General features: G+C 39.6%; 1 protein-coding gene across 1 annotated transcript in view; it reads right to left on the minus strand.

Annotated features, from left to right (window-relative positions):
* Window positions 1-7,629: 7,629 nt before the first annotated feature.
* EPN3 (epsin 3) overlaps window positions 7,630-23,565 on the minus strand; it is a 33,494-nt gene continuing 17,558 nt past the window's right edge. The window contains exons 3-9 of the mRNA XM_029283372.1: window positions 16,601-16,684; window positions 15,702-15,809; window positions 14,203-14,365; window positions 12,946-13,242; window positions 11,555-11,659; window positions 8,695-8,916; window positions 7,630-8,240 (exon numbers count right to left, since the gene is read on the minus strand). Of these exons, the coding sequence (XP_029139205.1) occupies window positions 7,918-8,240; window positions 8,695-8,916; window positions 11,555-11,659; window positions 12,946-13,242; window positions 14,203-14,365; window positions 15,702-15,809; window positions 16,601-16,684 (1,302 nt within the window). The 3' untranslated portion in view covers window positions 7,630-7,917. The remainder of the gene's footprint in view (window positions 8,241-8,694; window positions 8,917-11,554; window positions 11,660-12,945; window positions 13,243-14,202; window positions 14,366-15,701; window positions 15,810-16,600; window positions 16,685-23,565) is intronic.

Here is a 23,565-nt window from a genome sequence, read left to right on the forward strand (position 1 = left end):
CATTACATTGAAACAAACTGGATACCTATTCCAGGGGCTAGTTTGTAGTGTAGTGGCTTAAGTCATCAGGCTTGAAACCGCGAGATGGTGAGATCTAGTCCTGCCTTAGGCTGAAAGCCAGCTGGGTAGTTCTAGGCTAGTCAGTTAGGGTTGCCAGGTGTCCACTATTTGAGTGGACAGTCCACTTTTTTCACATTATGTTCACTATTTTTTTTCACAAAATAGTGGACATTTTTTTTTATTCAAAAGCTTTATGATGAAATGGTACGTAATCTAAAGCTGTACAGTCTACTTTTTTTACTACTAAACCCCCCCCCCCCGGCTTGTCCGCTATTTTTTGGAAGCAGACCTGGCAACCCTACACTCTTTCAGCCCTAGGCAGCAGGCCATGGCAAGCACTTCCCAAAAACGCTGCCAAGAAAACTAGAGACTGGCCCAGTTGAAGGCGCACGCACATGCACATTGAAGAGACATCCTAGTGCACATGGGCCGAGCCGTTTTCTAACAGGTCAGTCTGTGAATTTCAAGGCAGGATCCCCCAGTCTCCCGCAAGGAAGCCAATCCTTAAGCATCCTTTAGGTGTACGCATTCCTAGTATCTTTTGGGAGGCTACGCCAATTTGTGTAGATCGCCACACATTTAGTCTCGGATCAAACTACAGTAATTGTCCATCTAGGGCCTAGGCCGACTTTTCTGGGTGAGAATAGCTGTCGAGGTCAGCTAGGTCTCATCCTGCTGCTGCAGGAGGCTGTCTTTTAGAAAAGATTCAGAGATCCTCTGCAAGTATTTCACCTCTGTCTCGGTATTGCTAAGAGGTAAAAATGTTAAAGGACAGCTTTTTCTGACCTTTTACTGGAGATAACGTTTAAGCAAGTGGATAAAACCTGAAACCACGTATCTGAAACGCTATTACTGAGCTGTGGTGCTTCTCCTGTCCAGATGCAAAATACAGATTTGATTGTGTTAATCCATTAGTTTCAAATGTATAGACCCAGTCTTTGTGACCTTTTCTTAAAACATGAGTATGATGTGTGAGCTCAACCAATATATATTTCCTTTCATTCCAGCAGGAAAAGCTCTTTGACTCAGCAATTAGAGAAGCAGAAACTACAGGACTCCCTTGCTGATCTTATCAAGTTAAAGTCCATAATTGGTTTCTTTACATAAATACACTTAGGTTTAAACTTCAGATTAAAATCTAAAAGAAAAGGAGGCATGCTCAGAACCAGCTTCTAGTGATGTAATCAGTCCACTACATTAAAAGCAAAATGAGATTATGATATGATGCTTGAAAAGTGATGCAATGGGAAGGGAAGCCAGAATGGGATGGAGTTCATCAAATGGCTCATTTGACTGTTGTTGAAAGGGCGGGTAGGGAAGTTATTCCTTTTTTATTGTTTTTATATTGGGTTTTTATCTTTGTAAGCTTCCTAGAGTCAATGAGAGTGAGTTGGGCAACCATATAGCTTTTCTTAAATCTCAAATATTCATTGTGCAAGAGATGATGTAATAAAAATGCTGTAATTTAAAATTTTGCTCTTTGCCTTTTTGAACACTGATTTCCTATTTCTACAGTTAAGAAAAACAATTTCAGAAAGATAATCATGAAAATAAATTAGTAACTTGTTGATTAAGTGGCATGAATTGCATGAATATTGTTTCTGACAGAACTGTTGAAATGTAGCTTGGTTGAAGTCGAAATCTTTGCTTTTACAGTAATTTATTTAGAAATGTGTTCTGCTGGACTGCACTGGTCTCTGTTGAATGACTAAACTATAATGAAAAACCAAGATCCTTCCCTATCCTTCTGATGGCCAACTACATAGTAATGAGGGATGTTGAAAGTTGAATTGAGGCAGCTTTTGGAGTCCTGCAAGTTTGCTCTTCCCAATCCACTTTTCATGCATGTTTTGTTTCAGATTTTATAAGCCTTTAATTTCTGTCTGCTCTAGAATGAATGATTAGAAATATGGAGAGTGCTGTATTTGGCATGGCAGTCAACTTCTGTTACTGCTTCAGATCCAAAATTCTACAGTAAAGAGCTTTGAATACTGAAATGACTGACGTGCATGTCTGCTTCAAAATACACCATTATATTCAATAGCTTATTTTTTGTAAGTGCACATAAGACAGCAGGTTTAAGATACTGAGACAACTGATTTTTATAGGTATAAATTCATTTTATTTAGGCAGCTTTTTACAATTAGTTTTAATACATTTTTTTCTCTGTAAGCTAACTGGAATTGTGCTAAAAGCTGGGTTAAAACAGATCTTTAAAAATGATCTAAAATAATGTTTTAGTAGAGTAGATGGGAAAGGAAAACACAATGGCTGGAGAAATGGCTATTAGCATTCTGAAAATACCTGACAAAATTTGTCAGCTCTTAGCAGAACGAGCATCTCATCCTAATGTGCATCAAAACTTTGCTCTTAATTTGTTAACATAGACTAGCCTTGGTGTCTCTCAGATACGACATACCAGTACTATACTTTCCAAGGCATATGACCATTGGAATTACATTTCAATGTATCTTCAGGGCTCAAGATTGTGCAGCATTGGTGACACCAAAGCAATGTAAGAAAAATCAAAGGCTTCTGTCATATTTCTTCCAGTGACATACTGTATCAGTGTCTCTGGAAAGCCCACAAGCAAGGCATGAGAGCAGCAGAATCTTTACCTTTAAAGGCCATTTGAGTTGGTGATGAAATCTCATCTTTTGGCAGTGAATACCATTAGTAACTAGACAGATTATCTCCTTTTATGAAAGCAGGAATGCCAATAGAACCAAGTACTAGTATATAGTTTTTGTGAAGTTTCAGAGAATGGACACAGAATTCATATAAATTAGGTTTTATCTGTTGTCATTATAGAAAAAGCAACACGCTTGGAAATCAAGCTGTCCAACTAGACTGCAGCACCTAAGTAACTTTGGGCTCTGGAATTAAGTAGCATCAGATCTATTTAGTACTTGGATGGGAGACTTCTAGGAAATAATAGGACTGTATGCTTGACTAGGAGGTTGGGGAAAAAACCCCCAGATTATTATAAAAGTCAAAGGCAAGCTGTTTCCATGTCCTGCCAATTGAAAACCTATTGTTTTCAGACCTGATGGGTTACATAAATATGAAACAGGTATCTCCAAAGTGTTAGTCTAGAATGGCCCAAAATCCATGGACTTGGGGGAAAAAATCAAGAAAAGGTCTGTGGTTTAAACCTTGGGCTGACAATTACACAGAGTGTGATTGCTGAATTCTGCGGCAGACAAATCTTTTTTTTACGCATTACTTATCTCTGCATTAAAGTGACTTTTGTGTTATGTCAGGTCTGAAGCTTCTCCTGTCTGCTAGTTGATGAATATGGGGTTGCTTTTCTGGGGAGATGTTTATTGTCATAGTGTGAAATCTGACAACAGTAAAGACAGCTTGTTAAGGATTTGATTTAGGTTTCCTGACACTTGGAATAAAGAATTTAGGATATGTTTGACAACTGGGCAAAATACAACCTAATTATTATAATATAATTAAGGACTTCCAATCCAGCAGAGAGGGAGAGAGATTTTATTTGGCTCTTTGCAAACCACTATTGACTGAAATTGAAATTTCACTGAAAAATAGCACTCATTGAATAACATTTGTGATAAAAACTTTAACAAAGAACCAATCTGAGAAATATTGTCACAAAGCATTATAAAGAATGAACTAGTTCACTGAACCGAATATACTCCTTTCACACACAGCCTTGCTCATGTTTTATGCAGTGACTATATTTGTCACTGTAAAATATAAATTACATCTTTATTTGTTCATTTGGGTTTATTAAATTCATATCATCAAATATAAATCTAAGTGGAATCCAGACCCTAGTTTACAAAGTGGATATATGCTTTTGCAAGGAAGCTTTTGTTGTGGAAAATATCTTTCTAATATCATAATGTGAGAGTGCCAAAAATAAATAGGCAAATAGGCCACTGTCAGTATTGGTCATGTGTACTCTTACACAGATATGAATGATTTAAAAAGGAAGTGGGAAGATCAACATCTGAAGTGGACCAGAAACTATATCTGAATTAAAAGGTTACTTTGAAAATAGATTCAGTTAAAGGGCATATGAGCAGAAGAAACACATTATCTCACAAACAGCTATCTGGATATCACAGTCATGATTATCAACAAAAATGTCTGTTCTATCAAAATTCATTATCAAGCAATAAATTTGTTCTCAATTGGGGAACTGGAAAAACAAATTACATTTATAGTACTGGCAAGCTTAATAACATACATGTTATTAGATTTGCAGGATAGGTGATTTTTTTTTCTTGGTAAAAGCAGTTATTTACAACACCATCTGAGGCAGGCATGTCAAACTCACGACGTCATGTGACGTCACACAACGTATCGGGACTTTTCCCCCATTGCCGGCAATGGGGTGGGCACGGTTTCGGCATGATGCATCCGGCCCGCGGGCCGGCAGTTTGACATGCCTGATCTGAGGTATCCCATCTGAGGTGGGATTAGCTATGATGTGATTTTTAACAGCTTAAACATATACATACGTTCATAAATTATATTCTTGCTGATTGATTAATTTTGCATATGTTATGGCTGGCAATTTGGCAAGACATTCAGCAACTTTAGCTATCCTTAAATAGCCCAGTAATGTTAGTTTGTAACATAGAGAAGAGAACGTGTGGCCTATCTGATACTCCAAATATTCTTTGTAATTTACCATTCAAGGTTGAGGCTGCTAGAAACTATAGTTAACATAGGGAGAAGTTTCTCTTTATAATAAAAATGTTAATTGCTATTGTTTTAACAGGATAAACCAGAACTATGTTTTAGTCTGGAATTCTGCAGGTCTACATTAAAAAGTCAGTAATGACTGATAGTTTTTTGAAAGGTGATGACTAAAAATATTTCAGCAATAATCTCCCTCCAGGTAAACAAAGGCCATCTCTACTCTTGCCAGGCTAATTCTCATGGAATTATTTCAATGCTTACTTGAATATGTAGCACAACAGAATCAAACACACTACAGATAGTCCTCAACTTACAACAGTTCATTTAGTGACAGTTCAAAGTTACAACTTCACTAAAAAACGTGACTTATCACCATTTTTCACACTTATGACCATGGCAGCATCCTCATGGCCACAAAATTTGGAAGCTTGGCAACTGGTTCATATTTATGACAGTTGCAGTGTCCCCAGATCATGTGAACAGTTTTTGCGACCTTCTGACAAGCAAAGTCAATGGGGAAGCCAGATTCACTTAACAACTGGGTTATTAACTTAACAATTTAGCAACTTATGTTGCTTACTTAGCAACATAAATGTTGGGCTCAGTTTGGGCCGTAAGTCAAGGACTACCTGTATTCTCTATACCAGGGGTCCCCAACCCCCAGTCTGTGGACCGGTAGCAGGCCGCAGCATGCCAGCAACTGGTCCTCACAAACAAGCAAAGCCCTATCCGCGGAATGCAGGCAGCACTCAAAACCACGCTCTCCGATCCGTGGAAAAACTTTTCTCCACGGAACCGGTCCCTGGTGCCCAAAAGGTTGGGGACCTCTGCTCTATACAACAAGCAATTCATTCAACTCTTCTGACAACTGCTTGGATATAGTCATCCACAGGACATGATAAAGGGAGGGAGGCAAATGACAATGCACATGTCATGACATTACAACACAACTACTTTCTTGTATCAGACATTCTGACACAACTATGTAATTGCCTCTTTTGTCTGACGTGCACATGTCATTTTGACATCACCATGGCTCTCTTAAAATGCTATTGTATCAGTGGATGTTTACATTGAATGTTTTTCATCTCCCTCTACCCCAAAAATTTCTGTCCTAGCAATTATTATTTAGGATTGGCCAAACAGGATGAAAAACCTCTATTCCTTGAGCATGGAAACAAAAATCTTTACTTTAACTCAGAATTGACAATGATCAAAGACAGCACAAAAGTCAATTCCAATTGGAGCAATATATAGAAATAAAAGACGTAAAATGGGAGGGGATTAATGTTTTATGTACATTTGTGCTTACTCTTTCAATCTCATTCAGGCCCTCCCCTTGCTTATAGCTAAACACTTAAAAGGAGCACATAAAACACTCTAAATTAGCAAGCACATTTGGGCTTTTTATTGGCCTCTTACTCTCTCATCACCCCCATTATTCTGCGGTATATAGGTTGAAAACCTGTATTGGTATGGTTGCATTGTGTTTACATACAGGCTAAAAAGCCCCAATGATTGTCCTGCATTGCTTCCCACGGGTGGCCCTGATTTCTCTCCCATTGCAGCTGAATCAGCACTCCACAGTCATCATACTCTGCAGATGTAACTTGTATTGGCATGCTGAGTGAAACTGTCAATTAAGACACAACTGGTAACTGGGATGCTTATGCTGTACCACCCCTGTTCTAGCATTCTGGTTTATACCACATTTATTAATATCCTAAGGAGGACCTTGGGGGGAGGGGAGGAAAGGTTCATTGAAAAGTTACAAATATCAATGTTTTCAAAGCAACTCTAAGCTTGAATGAAAGGCATCCAGGCCATCAAGCCCAATATTAAGGTTCTCATGGATAGAGTTCCCAAACACGCTAACAAAGCCCTTGCCCACCATGCAAGATAGTCCAAGCTTTCTCGTGCACTTCACAAAGTTCATTCAAGTGTTCTGGACTGGGTTTGCTGTTGCTGAGTACCACGTTTTGCAGACTGGATTTGAGACTGAGAGGCAGGCACTAAGAAAACAGAGTCTGCAATCAGATATGTAGCTAAGGGACCATCCAAAGCGAAACTCAGAACATCCATCATGTTCCTCTTCTATAAGTACTGTACGGAGAAGTTCACAAAGAAAAGTCTTTGGATCAAAGCTATCAGAAGCAGAACAGCAGTGATATCAGATTTAATATACAGTGGTAGAGTCGCAAAAAGGAGCAGGAAGAACTATCAGTTCTTAATGTATTTGGAGTGCCTGGGATTGGGGCCTTTTTTTTGTGGGGGGAGACATTTGATTTAGAAGCCATAGTTTGGTCAGGTATTTTTTAGAGAGTTGTAGTTTATAACTCTATTCTCCCTCCCTTTCATGGATCAGCATTCTTGCCACTGTATCCACACAGTGCAGGCATTGAGTTTGACTGTCCCATTATTTTTTTTAAAGAAAAACATTATTTCCTTCTATGTAGCTCCTACTGGTCCCTCACTAAATCTCAAAGAGTATCCAAAGCTCACAAGCAAACTAAAAGATGTGCAAGAAGATCATTGATGAAAATGTGACTGAGTGAAAATAGCAGGAAACAGAAGAGTTTTCCTTTAGGCAACCCAGTGAAAGTGACTGTAGCAAAAAAATAATAATAATCATCTTCTCCCCTTGCATATGGCATTGCAAAGTTTTGCTGAGCTGTCAAGATTCCCAGGAATGAGACTGTGCCCCTGCCATGCAGGAAGTAGAGCTATAAGCCTCGGCAATTATTTATGTATTTCCATGCAGACTACAAAATAACTTCTTTCCTTCACATTGAAGAAGTAATCTTGAGTTTTTTGTTTCGTTTTGTTCAATTTAGTCACTATTTGTGCCAACGTAAAAGCAGGAGAGCAGAGAGCCTTAGAAAAAGAACTGCCCTTCTGCAGAACTGCCCTCCAACCTCCTTTTTAATCCATCCAAACAATGTCAGCTGAGGTCCCAACTGCCACCATCAGCAGACTATAGACAATGTTCAGCGTGACAGTGAGGGTTTTTAGTTTTTTTTGTACAGTATCTCATCGAGCAAGGAGAGTCATGCTGAGTCTCTTTGATCAGAACTTCCAGGGAGATGCTTGCTTCAAAACAAATGTGCTTTGCACAGGAGATCCTCCATAACAGTTGGGAAAGAAGTAAGGGATACATCACACGTCACCGATCAAGTCTTCTCAGAGAAAAGGATTCATACCGCTTTGCGAAGCTAATGGTGGTGGGATCGAGCCAGAGAGTGGCAGGAGAGGTTGAGGCAAGTTGCTAGGTAGCTCTGGGAAAGGCCCTGCTCCAGCCTGAGGGAAGGCACTCACAGAGGCTGGGAGAGTCATTGTTGAGGGGATGCTACTGAGTGGAAGAGGGAGAGAAGCACTGTAGGTCATAGAGTTCATTGGCATCCCCACGGGAACACTAGGCACTGGGGAGTTGGTCCGCATCTGATTGAGAGTTGGTTTGGGCTGATCAACATTAAACGGATTGGTAGGTGAAGGGGCACTGAGTCCTAGGAGAAAAAAAGAGAGAAAAACATGAGTCAATTACTGTGAGAAATTGAGGAAGTTAACCCCTGTCCCCACCATCAAGGGATTCGGCAAAAGAAACTGACAGGTTCCAAAGAAAGCCCACCATTTTCTTTATTGTCAAATAAGAAATATGTGAAAAGGCATCTCATCAGTATTTCTGGAGAGCAATATTTTCCCACAGGTTCCAAGGATATTTGGTTTCAAGAATTAAAAAACAGGCTCAACCAAAAGCAGATATAGGTATTCTGAATTTTGGAGCAAGTACTGAAACCTATGAAGAAATGAGCTCAGTGGAAAGGGGAACAAAGATGAAAGGTATGGCAGGGGATAGATACAGGATTGAGTCCCACAAAATTACTGCAAACAAGAATCTATAGGGTTCCTTTAGACTTCTGTACACAACCCCATGTTGTTGTTCCTGCCTATGCAACCTACCTGCCAGAAATGGATTTCGTGACTTCACGTTCTGGGGGGCTGTAATCAAGGAGTCCAAGTTAACCAAGGAAGAGGCACTGGGGCCAAGAAAGGTCTCTGGTGTTTTGTTCTTCTCCTTTGAATCAGGTAAAGAATCTCCTAAATTTGCAATGTCAAAAATATCTTTATTTTGAATTCCATTCTCCGTGGTGCTTGGAATAAGGTCACCAAATAGATCCACATCTACCAGTGAGAAAAAGAGAGAGAAGAGATTTTACTGTATTCACATGATCTTTACTTTAACTCAGAATTGACAATGATCAAAGACAGCACAAAAGTCAATTCCAATTGGTTCTTCATTATTTTTTTATATATTTAACCATTTCTGAAATAAGATGGTTTCAAAATATTTGCTTAATATATTTACTGATGCTATAGAATTTTCTTCAATCACCATGCCGGGATATTCCCAGTTAACCAAGTGGCAAACCAGAAGTTAATATGGAAAATCCAGCAATTATAATAATCAACACTAACAGTAATTGTGCAAGTATGCTTGAGGACTTCTGACCTATGGGAGAAATTCTTGAAAATTGTTCTTACAAAAATGTAGGCCAGCTAAGGAAAATAAATCCTAAGCTACTGTTGATAAACACTAAGCAGATCTTGCACTCCTTTAACAAAAAAAACTAATGTTGTTCTGGCTTGGCAAAATCGCAGTTGTCAAAATGGCATTATCAGAATTATTTTGTTACAGAAATTGTCCATTTGACTTCTATCACATTGTTCTCAGTGTTGGCAAAACAATTCATCACCGCTATCCATTTGAGGTAGAAATCTAGGCTTCAGCAAGCAATATTGTGTAACCATAAAAGTGAAGAGGGCTGAGAATAATAAACTTGAAATAGTACAGTTTTATGATTTTTAAGCTTCATCAGTTAATACTTACAATTACCACTCTCCTGTGTCCAGTGGGTTCAAATAAAGCTGGTTTTGGAATCATCAGAAATCCATCCAATAATTCAGGATTTAATAGAAATATTGCTACTAGAGTATTTATATACTTGGCATAAATCAATTCTATTCTTAACTAATTCCGCAAAATGTTATCCTGTATTACCACTCTCTGTCCAAAATCAAAGTTAACTATTTGGCTTGAGCACACAAATATAAGCACCTGGACAAAGTCCCTTTTGCTACCTTTCTTAAAATATATAATTTTTAAATATAAAATGAGTATAATCAGCAAAAAGAATAAAAACACAACCCATGCACACTTGGAGACATGATAATTAATGTGTATTCTATATCTGTTTGAGTTATATATTAAATGGAAACTGCAAAATAGTCGGTTCTGTTCTCATATTGAAATAGTTCCAGTCAGTACTTTTATTTAAACAGCCCTTCCATTTCTCTTTTGCAGAATTTACATTAAGTTCAGGCAACATGTGTGGTAAGAATCTTAAAAAAATAGAAGCAGTTCTCTTACACTATGAAACAGATGCACCAAACTTGATCAAAATAATTTGAGAATGTAATTTAGGAAAAGAAACAGAAGGAGCCGAGCCGAATGCCATCTGGCTCAAACTACGGTATCTTTTAATGCCACTCCATAGATGGTAATCTACATTTTTTTTCATATGGATTGTATTTATTATTGGACTCTGGCCACTTCTTTTCATTTGGGGAGGTCCTTAGGTCATTCTGTTCTAAAGCATTTGCCAAAATGGCTAATATAGCACAACAACATATAAAGACTGATCTACTATCCACATTTTTATAAATACTGAAGCCTGCCCATCAATTTTCTACAATAATTAATTAAATAATCTGTTATTACTGACAGCCTAAAAAACACGGTTGCTTGATAGGAAGAGGAATTTGCCTGACTGTTAACTACAAATATGGGGCAGAACTGTTCTGAAGTCATCTCATTTCCCTTTGTACAAGGAATAGCAGCTTGGCAATATATTGCCATCTTCTTTACACTTCTCTTTTTGGAGAGATACTTGTTTCATAGGGTATTAAAAATGACTGCAAGCTGATAAGAAACCCTTCCCAAATGGGCAGCCAGAAGCCCCCTTCTCCAAGCAGCAATGAGATTCCATTCATGCAGATCCAACATTGAGAGCTTTTAAAAAGCTTCTTGCAGTATGAAGGGAATCAGAGGTGCACATAAAGGAAAATAAGAGCTAAAATAGTTCTAGTGCAGGCATGTCAAACTCGCGATGTTACGTGACATCACGAGATGTATTGCGACTTTTTCCCCATTGCCGGCAATGGGGTGGGCACGGTTTCAACGTGACGCATCCGGCCCGCAGGCCAGCAGTTTGACATGCCTGTTCTAGAGAGAGAAGTGTAACTGAAGACTGATTCCTGCATGGAAAGTACTTCTCTGAGTATGGGGATATCTTGTGAAATAAAAACTAGAATGGAACTACTTCTGGTTGTGACACCATCCCCCTTCTCTGACCTTAAAGATTGTAAGAAGGATTGGACCTGTTTAAAGGAAAGACCCCAGGGGTGCAAACCAAACTGGGAAGGTAAAAAAACAACATCAAAGAAGAACGTGTACATAAAACACTTCCCTATTTCTGCTAGGACAACTGTCCATGTAATAGGTGGCTTTAGATTTTTATTGTCAGTAAGGTCTGTCAAAATTTGGAGATCAATATGTGCAGGAAGAATCAGCATCCACGGTTATTTTTGCCCATCACATTTTTTTCTCCATGAATACATATGATCAGCCTTCTCTTTTCCAGATGTTGCACCTTGCAGCTCCTGTCAGGTTGGTCCAATGGCCATGTTGCCTGGGATTAATAGGCATTGTTTTCCAAGGAAAGACATAGTTTGGGGATGGCTACATTAGAGCTTTGCTTACCTACAGAGCTATTGGCTTTCACAGATGACGGAGCCTGAGAACTTTCATGTTCTGGTAGGTCCACAGATTCAGGTAATTTTGCAAATAAGTCAAATGTACTATTGTCTATAGAGAGGTAAAGACAGGAAAAAAAATCTATTCAGTTAACAGTCCCTCTCTCTCTCTCTCTCTCTCTCTCTCTCTCTCCCCCCCCCTAATATTTTCTAGTCCACTTTTTCAGATTAACCCAGTGTTGATCCCTTGGTTGTAATAAGAATTAAACAATTGTTTGTTGCCCAAGCCTGATATTGTGGGCTGAAAGACGGACCAAAAGTCACCCAACTGGCTTTCACGCTTAAGGCAGGACTAGAACTCATGGTGTCTTGATTTCTATCCTTGTGCCTTAACCACTAGACCAAACTGGCTCTCTATGCTTTGTTCAATCTCAGTACCATTGAGAAGGAATGGAAGCCCAGGGAAAGCAGTAGCATTGTTATTTACAGTAGGCTTATCCTTCACACACTATGCAAAGGAAATTTAGGACAGGGACAGATTTACTGTCCAGTACTCCACTAGAAGGCCTAGGGGGAAAAAAGAGATATATTTCTCCTCTTCCTCCGCTACCAGTCTGTAACCAGTTTGTTGAATTTGGGAGTCTTAACTGCAGAAGTGAGAGTGAGATTGTGGATGGAATCTCTTGTTTCACATTTACTTCAAGACCTAGAAATCCGTACAGTAAAAAGGAAGCAGAGAAAGAAGCTTGTTTAATCCCATATGACACTCAACTGGTTCATCTCTGTTTCTGAAGACAGCTAAAAAGGTATTTAGGTGTCTTTCATTTTATTCACAGTAAGGAAGGTCATACAACTTGCCCCTTAGGAACTCAACTGGGACAAGCGCACGTTCCTCTTGCAAAGCAGTCAAACGCTTTACACGGCTCACATGAAGCAGGAGAGAAATTATGGCCAGCAGTTATGAAGTTAGAGGAAAGGATACTATTAATCCATCACATTGAGCAGTCTCAAAACTTGCAGGTGATTTTTTTTTAATCATTTGATTTATATCTTTTGTACAGGAGCTCAAGGTGGCACAAGTAGTGTTCCATCTTATTTTTTTCCTGCGACAACATTGCTATAAGGTAAACTAGGATGAGAATGACTGCTCAAAATTGCCCACTGAAGAGGGCATAGAGAAGAAGGAAAGGATGAAGAGCTGCTACCACAAGCACATTCAGACTGGTAAAATTTGCTTACTATTGCCAATACAATGTAAGTATGCCTGACCTATATGGCATTGGTTTTTTAGCTTGATCTACCTTGATGGTCTGGCACATGGCTGAGGGTGGACTAGAACTTGTGCCTCCCCATTCCTTGTCCAACACCTCAACCATCCCATCATATTGGCTCTCTTACCAGGGGCAGAGGAATTATCAACAGAACCTCCCCAAGGATCAGCGGCAGAAGTGGCATTGGCAGAGAGTGGAGTGGGTGGTGACTGTTCTCCCCAGGGGTCTGACGATGAGACACCTGAAGGCAATGATTTTATCCCCCATGGATCAGAGGCAGAAGAGACAGGAGGAAGATTCCAGGGGCTGGAAGAAGCTTGACCGGCAGAAGAGTGAGTCAGAGGATCTTCCGAAGGCAATGGCACCCAAGGGTCTGCAGCAGGACCCCAGGATGTTCCTGTTGATTCTACAGAAGATTTGGCATCTGAAAGGAACAAGCAGATAGAAAAGAGCCTATCAACGTGGAATCTGATTTGCCCAAGAAATAGGGAATGAATCAACTAAGAAGCAGGACGAGAAGCAACGGATGGAAACTGATCAAGGAGAGAAGCAACTTAGAACTAAGGAGAAACTTCCTGACAGTTAGAACAATTAACCAATGGAACAACCTGCCTCCAGAAACGGTGAATGCTCCAACACAGGTTTTTAAGAAGAGACTGGACAGCCATTTGTCTGAAATGGTGTAGGGTTCCTGCCTGAGCAGGGGGTTGGACTCGATGACCTCCAAGGTCCCTTCCAACTTTATTATTATTATTATTATTATTATTATTATTATTATTATTATTATTATTATTATTATTATTATTATTATTATTATTATTATTATTATTAACTTGATGAAGTCAGGATTGAATAAATGAGTAAGATCAACCTTAGAGATGCCAGTTGAGGAAAGAAACCTTAGCTGGCTCATTCTATGAGCTTTAACTGATCAAATCTTCATATACATGTATAAGAATGTATGCTAAAGGAGGAAAGAAATGTCTGGATGCTATATATCAGTCCAACAGAAATAACCTTAGGGGGAAATTCATTTAAGCTGTAAAATAGAGGCAGACAGGTTTATGTTTCTTTTAAGATCATAGTTGCTACTCAAGAATCTTTTACTAAGGTGTTTAAAAGTACTTCCATAATGACTCATTTTAAATAAAGATTTTTAAAGCTCTAATTTGTATTTATTTATATAAATGTACATAAAATTACAAAATGTATATAAAGCTACAAAAATGAATTGAAATATTTTTATTACCTAACAGATACCACTACTTAAGGTAGAACCACACAATAATAGACAATGGTTTAACATTGACCCCTGTTGCCCAATAAGAAGAATGGAATGGAGAACAGAAAAGAGAAAGAAGAGAACAGGTTCAAAACTTCTTACTATTATGGTCCCAAGAACTGGACAAGGATAGAGCTGGAGGAGAGAAGTCTGTGTCAACAGATCGAACAGTGCCCCCACCTGGAATATCCCATGGGTCAGCAGAAGTATGGGTAGAGGTGACTGGTGCTGGTCCAAAAATGTCTGCCAGCTCCAACACAGAAGACTTGAAAAATACAAAGGAATACCATGTATTAGAGCTTGTAGTTCTATAGTTCCTATAGAGCGGAAACAATTATGAAGAATTCAACATACAGGGAGAATATAGCCATTTTTGCAAAGTATCAAAGAAATCAAACGCATCTCCTTGCTCTCCTTAGGCATGGTGCTGACATTCCTTGGCTCTTAAAGTGCGTATTCTGATGGGCATGGATTGCCCCAGAATTAGCTCTACACCCAAATGATCTCATGGTGTCATCTGTGTTCACAGGTGGATGGTAGGGAATCATTAGATAAATGCACAAAACATGAGCTTTAAAGTTATGAGCATTGACCAAATGCCATTTTGTGCCTTCCTCTAATACAGGGGTAGTCAACCTTGGCTCTTTTATGACTCGTGGACTTCAACTCCCAGAATTCCTGAGCCAGCTGTGCTGGCTCAGGAATTCTGGGAGTTGAAGTCCACGAGTCATAAAAGAGCCAAGGTTGACTACCCCTGCTCTAATACATAGCTGGAAGAAAGAATTGATTGGTTCATTCTCAGCCTTGTGCGGTTGGTCACAATGAGCTGGATTCACACTGCTCCCAAGTTCCTGTGGAATAGAAATGATGGTGACATTAACATGCCTGAACAATGGGTGTTTCTGGAAATAACATTCTGCAGGGGATCACTTGCTGAATAAGCTATGGAATATGGGAATAGTTTATGCTTATCGGAGGCTGGAAACTGCCAGGCTGACTATGAACAATAGGCCTGGATCTAGAATAGATCCACCTGTAGAGAGGAAAATTGTCTGATAATTCACCTTAACAATATTGGAGGTAAAAACAAATGTTCACCTGCCATATATTTGGTATTTGGTATTTTATTCTGCCAATACAGTAGATGTGGATTTAAAAAAAGGAAGTAAAATAACACAAAATACCAATGAAAAAAAAGCATGAAACATAAGAGTATTTCCTCATGCTAAATGTATAACCATCCTAACTTCCAAAAATTTCCATTGAGGCTTTATTGTTTGCCTTTCTAAAATTCTTTGGGGTTGAGTCCAGTTATTCTATAAAATCACAACAGCAGGGATTAATAAAACCAGTTTCATAAAGGTTTGTAGAATTATGGACTCAGAGTCTGCAAAATTTGTGACATGACAGGATGCAGCATCCAAGTCAATATTTGCTCATCCCATTTGCCCAATGAGGATTTGAGCCAAAATCACCATCAATAACTTCAGTTCCAAGCTACACAGTTTGCAGTTCCATGTAGAGATAACACATGAGGTGTATACATTTGCATACTTCAAAGCTGGCATTATAGCAGCATGCCTGCAATTGGTTTTTCATACCTGTGTTTTCTTTGCCTTATCATCTTCTTCAACTTCCTCAACACCCAGGTTACTTTCTTCCAGGGCCTTTTGTAGTAATGAATTTTCTCCTTTCCATGCCCTAACTTCCTGCAATCAGAATGAACACATGCCTGAGCCAAGGACCAGAAAGTGGAATGATTATCTCCTAAAGGCAACAGTCATCATTCAGATATTACCCACGTGCATTCGTAATAGCAATCACTTTTTTTAGTTTTCAAATAGAATCCAGCTTAAGATACTCCTTGATAAGGTTAGTCTTTAGAACCATGAAAATTAAAGCTATTAATTGGAAAAGTATCAGACGGCAGAAGAAAACGGACAGAGCAGGGAGCGATGATAGGAAGGAAGAGGTCTAGAATTCTCTCACCTAAAAATGCCACAAATTCTATAATTGTAGCAATCTTATGCACACTTTTGGGGCAATAATTTCCACTGAGCTTGGCAATGTGACTTACTGTCAGGCAAGTAAGCTCAGGGGTGGATTTGATTAGGAAAAGAAACATGCTTGTACTTTTTCACTTTGCTCTGATGATCAAATTTTAAATTTGACCAATCCCAATATTTAATATTTTTGTCATTAGGAGAAAGAACCCATGACACCCATTCCTGGGTTCTGGGGCTCTGACATTTCTCATTCTTGATTTGATTCATATTTATAAAGGCCAACAACCTTTGTAACCTTAACAATTTCAGAATTTCAGCAAATAAATGAGATTTTGGCAAGTGAGCAGTGTGTAGAATTCCTAGACCCCGGGGGACAGAACAGCACTGTGCCAGGAAGACAATGGGAAGGTAACAGAAAGCTGCCCCATTTGAAGAGATGTGAGTTCAAGAAGAGGAAAGGTAAAGTGCCCTTTCACCACCTGGGCTTGGGGTACCTTCTCATGCTCTTGTTTGCTCAGGGTAAGCGCTATCTGTAATTGCACATCTTCATCTGTGCTGGAGACTGGAGGAAGTGGCTGCTGATAACGAAGGAGAATTGGGTAAAGGTTTGCTCAGAATTCTCTGCTCAATCATTTGTTCTGGGTAAACAATCCACCACCAACCCCTTTTCCCCTTTGTGGACATATACCAAGTTGGTATTGAATTAATCTATGTTTGTTCATTTCAGTATTGAACTAGACAGCTGAATTGCTCTTTTAGCCTTCTCTGCACTGGTGCACTCCAGAAGTGTTGGAGACAACTTGAATAATGCCCATCCACAGCTACAAGAATCGATCCAACACATCTGGTAAGTATCAGATTGGCTGATCTATTTTTTTCATCAAGTTTGAAGTTTATTCACTGACATCACCACTTCTATTATCAGGATTCTATTTTATCGGGGTTCAGCTGAAGTTACAGGTAGTCATCAATTTAAAGCCACAATTGAGCCCAAAGTTTCTGTTGCTAAGTGAGATAATTGTTAAGTAAGTTTTACGCCATTTTACGACTTTTCTTGACACCGTTGCTAAGTGAATCACTGCAGTTGTTAAGTTAGTAACACGGTTGTTAAATGAATATGGCTTCCCCATTGACTTTGCTTGTCAGAAGGTCACAAAAAGTGATCACGTGACCCTGGGATACTACAACCATCATAAATACATGCCAGTTGTTAAGCATCCAAATTTTGATCACGTGACCACGGGGATTCTGCAACAGTCATAATTGTGAAAAACAGTCATAAGTCACTTTTTTCAGTCCTGTTGTAACTTTAAAAGGAAACTAAGTGAACTGTTATAAGTCGAGGACCATCTGTAATTCCTCTCATCAAAAAAGTATTTTTTCCTAGATGTGGAAAAAGAACTAAAGTAATCAGCCTAGTACCGGCAACTCAGCCCATATCTATGTATAATCTTCCACAACAGTATTTTTGTCTGATGTGTAAAAGACTAGGGCATGGGTAGGCAACCTTGGCTCTTTTATGACTCATGGACTTCAACTCCCAGAATTCCTGAGCCAGCTATGAGTCCATGAGTCATAAAAGAGTCAAGGTTGCCTACCTCTGGACTAAGGGTCTCAGATTTCACACTAAGTACAGCAATAAATATTGGCCCTCCAGGAATTCAATTTCACTTTCAGTAACTGTAAAAGCTTCGCAGATTTGATATGTCTACTTACTTTCATTGCTTAATTGCAGAATAATCGTAACAGGTAACAGATCTGTCTACTGCAGAATACAAGAATCGTGTGATAGATATAGAAACAGACACTTTAGGGCTTCAGTTTCTAGGCCTTTTCCTCCAGCCCTTTTAAGCCAATTGACTTCTGAACAATTATTTTCCTGGCTTGAGCACTGGAGTCACTAATGCCAAGAGATTCAGAAGGCTCACAGTCTATGGAACCCTAGATAACCCACTTCTTCCAAAAGTGCTTGCAATGCTATCGATGTTATTCCAAATATGTCTATGCTGCTTTTCAATTCAAAATTCCCAGAAATTTCAAATCAGAAAAAAATGGAGACAGTTCACAAAGATTCTTCTTGTGGAGGAGGTAATACGGCCTTCCACGAGTGTATATATTCTTCTGCAGTTGAAATACTCAGTCTCCAGCCAAGCAGGTTGGCCAGTCTCCCATGATCTGCCAACAGCCAAGAATGACAAGGATTGAGGGAACAACTTTTACTTCTGCTCCAGAATTTTCTCAGGTGCTTTGTCTTCTGGGGAAATCAACAAAAGCTGATCCAAGCAACCCTGCATAGCAGTATTTGGACAGTCAACCAGTCTGGACACCAGGTGGCACCTAAGCCAGATTTAGGCCAGGGCTTTTCAACCAGTAGTACGGGTACCACTTGTGGTACATTGGCACCTGGCAGGTGGTAGGCGACCATCCTAGAAAAGTGGTAGCGGGGGGGGGGGAAAATGAGCTGAACTGGTGGCAGCACCACACAAGCCTGAGCGAGAGATGGCTGGAGCTGCAGGGCTGTCAGGGCTCAGTGGAAGCGCCAGGATCAGTGCCGCTTTCCAGCTGATTGGCGCTTCTTCGGGGCTGTCAGGGCTCAGTGGAAGTGCCAGGATCAGCGCCAGGCTCCAGCTGGAGCTCGGCGCTGATCCTGGTGCTTGTGCTGAGCCCAGAAGAAGCACCAATCAGCTGGAAAGCAGCACTGATCCTGGCACTTCTGCTGAGCCCTGAAGAAGCACCAATCAGCTGGAATGTTGCAGCATCTCCAGGGTCTTGTGATTTACATTCAGATGCTTGGCAACTGATTCATATTTATGATGGTCACAGTGTCCCAGGGTCAGGTGAAGTGACCAAAACCTGCTGCAACCACCCAGCAGACGGGGGGGGGGGGGAATAAAAACCAAACACCCACCCCACCCCCGCTGCCAATCCTCAACAGAAATGCTCACAACAATGAAAACCTCGGACAGGAGGAAGAGTGCGGCTGGGCGGGCAGGCAGGTGTCTTGCTCTGCTGTGGCTTGGGGGGCACTTTTTTCAGTGCCATTGTAACTTCGAACAGTCACTAAGCGAACTGTTGTAAGTCGAGGACTACCTGTACTTTATCAGTTTTTTCCTTTTGGAGGGGGTCATCAAGTTTTTGACACCTTGCTAGGCGACTGGTGGTACTCAGATGTTGCCATATCCTAAAAGTGGTACAATGGGTGAAAAGGTTGAAAAGCCCTGATTTAGGCAACCTACAGGGCATCCCAGTTATGAAAATGTGAGCAACTAAACGTTTTGAAAAGAAGTCACCAGGGTTCACAGACAAAAGGTTGCATGGGTGATGTCCCCACATGATAACAGAGACATCTGTGTATTCCCCATAAAGTCAAAAAACTTTCTTGTCCTATTAGGCCAGTGTTACAAGGTTCCTATAAAGAAACGATCCTATTAAAATCTATAAACATGAAATAAAAAAGCAAAAAATATAAGATAGGTGCTGTGGCATTATTGTACTTGGTGACTTTCTACATATTTGTGGTACATGTAGATTTGGGGTGGGGGAAGGAGTTGCTGCACCTTGTAGCAATGTGGCTGGCTTGCCAAGCTAATGTAACCTGAGAGCTTGCTTTGCTGGCTGCTATGACCTCACCTTGAAGTTTATCAGATGTTGTTCTAAAACTCAGTTTGCCTGCAACAAAGCCAAACAGCAAGCAAACAGACTTTGGCACTAGTAGGCACAGTCTGCTTTGTCCTTAACTTTAGACAAGGCATTGTCATGCTGTTGCCGTAAAAGAACAAACACAGATTGTGCCCATTCAATTCCAAAGAAACGGTATTGTCACACACCACCATTAACTTTATTTTCTGAAGAGTTATTGCTAATTGCTAGCATTCGTGTAAATCAGGGGTAGTCAACCTTGGCTCTTTTATGACTCGTGGACTTCAATTCCCAGAATTCCTGAGCCAGCTTAGCTGGCTCAGGAATTCTGGGAGTTGAAGTCCACGAGTCATAAAAGAGCCAAGGTTGACTACCCCTGGTGTAATGTTTAATTCGCAAAAGGCTGCCCAATTCTTGCATGCTTCTAAAGAAAAATGTTTCGCTTTGGCTTAGCGTGACATTTGAACCAGCCTTTTTACTTCTGAAACTATTATTTATGACTCGGCATTATGTGCCTGATATAACAAACTATTTTAAACCAGGATTTGGTGAACTATGTCAATCTGCCAAGATTTTTGACCCAGTGTAGTTTTATTCTTTCTCAGGCAATTAGCTGAAGGTAACACAAAGTTAGTCCATGCAGAACACACTTCAGTTGCATTAAAAGGTAAGGATGGGAGACAAATGGGAATATTTATCCATGGGCTACATATTTGGTACTTGTATGTCTGCAAGCTAAAATCACCATCTTTGTTTTCAGCACAGTAATGAGATTCATCTATCTGGCTTCCCATTACTCCACAAATCATTCCTGTTCCCTCTTCCTTCTATTATGTTGCCTGCTAGCCTCCTTGAGATATAGCTCTCTGTGTCTTCCAACTGAGGCTATAAGAAAACAATTTATACAAAACCATGCCATTAATTGATGGCCCAGGTGGAATATGAGACCTATATACAGTCTAATGCCAGCCACTCCATCAACTGATCCTCAGAGTGGATGCTATCATGTGTTGCTGAAGATCACTAGAATTTGACATTGCCAGACTACCCAACAGCAGAAAATTCATTAAAATCTTATTCATGGAACTCTGCCTTATTAGGAATATCTGAATCTGGCTTAGACCACAAGTCCCTCTATTGCCCACACTAAGCAGCAGCCACTACCTAAAATTTCTATCTTTTCTGAGCATTGAACTGGGTTCTCCTGAGTGGCTTTGGGCCAATCACTCTCTCTCAGCCCAATCCACCTCCCAGGGTTGATGTTAAGGGAAAAATAGGAAGAGGATGGAGTATCGTGTATGCTTGCCAACCTGAGTTACTTATAAAATAATAAAGGTGGGATAGGAAGGGAGGGAGGGAGGGAGGGAGGGAGAGAGAGAGAGAGAGAGAGAGAGAAAGAAAGAAAGAAAGAAAGAAAGAAAGAAAGAAAGAAAGAAAGAAAGAAAGAAAGAAAGAAAGAAAGAAAGAAAGAAAGAAAGAAAGAAAGATCTGCTGAACCAAATTCATCTACTATTATTAAGGCAAATACCGGTAGAAAGATCCCGCTGATTTAGAACGTGAGTTTCTTCATCATATCACATATTCCCCAGCCAGTTTTCCAATTATCTGCTTTCTTCAGTTGTGTCAAATTGTATCAGAATCGTCCCTATTAAATATTTCTAGAAGAATCTGTTCCCTAACTTATCGTTTAATTGTTGACAATGTTTCTAGGAACTTGATAAACTTGAACATTGTAATCCTATACTGTTCAGTACAGTGCACAATTCTTTTCTTTCTTCTCTAGAACCTTAAGAATGTTTTTCTTTTAGTTTTGGGAAAGGGGCAGAATTGCTTTTTTAAAAAAAGTGGCAGCATGTTTATACATGGACAAACATGGATCCCATTTTACTATTCAACGCCTAAAATTGCAAGACTGGCAGATTGAAATGGTTGTACCTGTATCAATACCAAATCATTTTTTTTTCACTTCAGAGTAGATGAAGATGAAAATAATATCTAAAGACTGAGTTGGGATGTGAAGATAAGCAAGATTGTGCATAACATTTGCTTTGTTAAAGCAATTGTTCATTGATAGGCTGGTATTTTTTTTTTAGATACAGTACTATTTTTAATTATAAGTTCTTGAATGCAGCACAAATTTGGACAGGGCTTAAAGATACTCAATTCAATTTTTGTACAATATTTAGGCAGAGACAGCAAGAATTAATCATCTACATAGTTCTTTAGACATGAAGTTTGGTTTTCTTTTGTTGCTAGTCACCCTGCCATGTATACACTTTTTTCCCTGTCTCTTTTCAAAATTAAAATTCTTTTATTAAGTGTTGAAATTTAGATCAAGTTTGGACAACTTTGAGAATCATGAAAAATATATCAGAGGATGGGAAGTCTTTAATAGTACAGAAATCAGAGGTAATGTTATGGTTAGGAAGGAAATGAAAATATAAATCTGAATGAATAAATGAGTGAATATATAACAGAATAAATTCACAAAACAACCACTCTGATGATAATGGGCGTCCATAATATTGGATTTTGCTTAGCATGTGTAAACTGACCCTCTATAGTTTGTAAATCAGAGGTTACGTCTTGAGTGTAGTGTGTAAAGCAGGTCACAATTAGTTGTTGCACAAACTGTCATTAAAACCAGTGTGTGAACTCAGCCACAGAGAATGCCTCTAGAACTTCCTTGTCCTGTTTTTCCCTCCCAAGCTGACCTAACTCAGTCGATCCATGATGTGTTTTCAGACATCTGTGTAGCTGAAAAATATCAGCTACATAGCTAGAGGGAGTCCTCAACTTACAACAGTTCATTTCGTGACCCTTCAAAGTTACAACGGCACTGAAAAAAGTGAGTTATGGCCATACTTACCACCACTGCAGCCTCCTCATAGTCATGTGACCAAAATTCAGATGCTTGGCGACTGGTTCATATTTATGACGGTCGCAGTGTCCCGGGGTCATGTGATCACCTTTTTGCAACCTTCTGACAAGCAAAGTCAACGGGGAAGCCAGATTCACTTAACAACCATATCACTAATTTAACAAGTTGCAGTGGTTCACTTAGCAGCAGAAGAAAAAAAAGGGCGTAAAATGGGGCAAAATTCACTTAACAAAGGTCTCACTTAGCAACAGAAATGTTGGGCTCAATTGTGGTCGTAAGTCAAGGAGTACCTGTATTTAGTAGAAGTTATGTAAATTTAAAATGCTATTAAATGAGGAACGATACTTTGGATAAATCCACCTATCAGGTCTTTAAAATACTAATTTCAAATAATAGCTTCTGTACATGCATTGCCGTGAAGAAACCTAAGTTCAAGGCTAATACTAGAGCATGTCCTGAGGTATGCAGGAAACTACATATTTTGAGCCCAGCTGCCGCTTGTAAAACCAGACCATCAAAGCGTCCTGCCTTATTTTGCGCTTTATTACAAGGTCCTCCATCATAAGTGAGCTACTTTAGCTGTAAACAATTCAACCCAATATGCAACAGAAACACAACAAACCTCAAGCTACTTACTTCGTGGCCTACTAAACGTAAGTATATAACCTCCCTGGAGTCACTCTGGAACATAACAGTGATGTAAATATTTAATTTCAATTAATTTAAAATACACAAAATTGTTTTGTAAGTGAGAGAGGCTGATTACACAGGCATGATTTTTCTCCATGTCGTAGTGTTTTGCGTGCAAATCTCAAAAAATTCAGTATTCAGGAAAAATGAGAGGAGGGGATGGAAGGGGAAAAATAGGTTACGTAGCATGACTGTATCTGAAATGCCCTCAGCTGATAACATTGCTGTGCAGCAGAATAATCAGTATTA

Source organism: Protobothrops mucrosquamatus, unplaced genomic scaffold, assembly GCF_001527695.2.
Source record: "Protobothrops mucrosquamatus isolate PMUCROS unplaced genomic scaffold, P.Mucros_1.0 scaffold68, whole genome shotgun sequence".
Taxonomy (NCBI): domain Eukaryota; kingdom Metazoa; phylum Chordata; class Lepidosauria; order Squamata; family Viperidae; genus Protobothrops; species Protobothrops mucrosquamatus.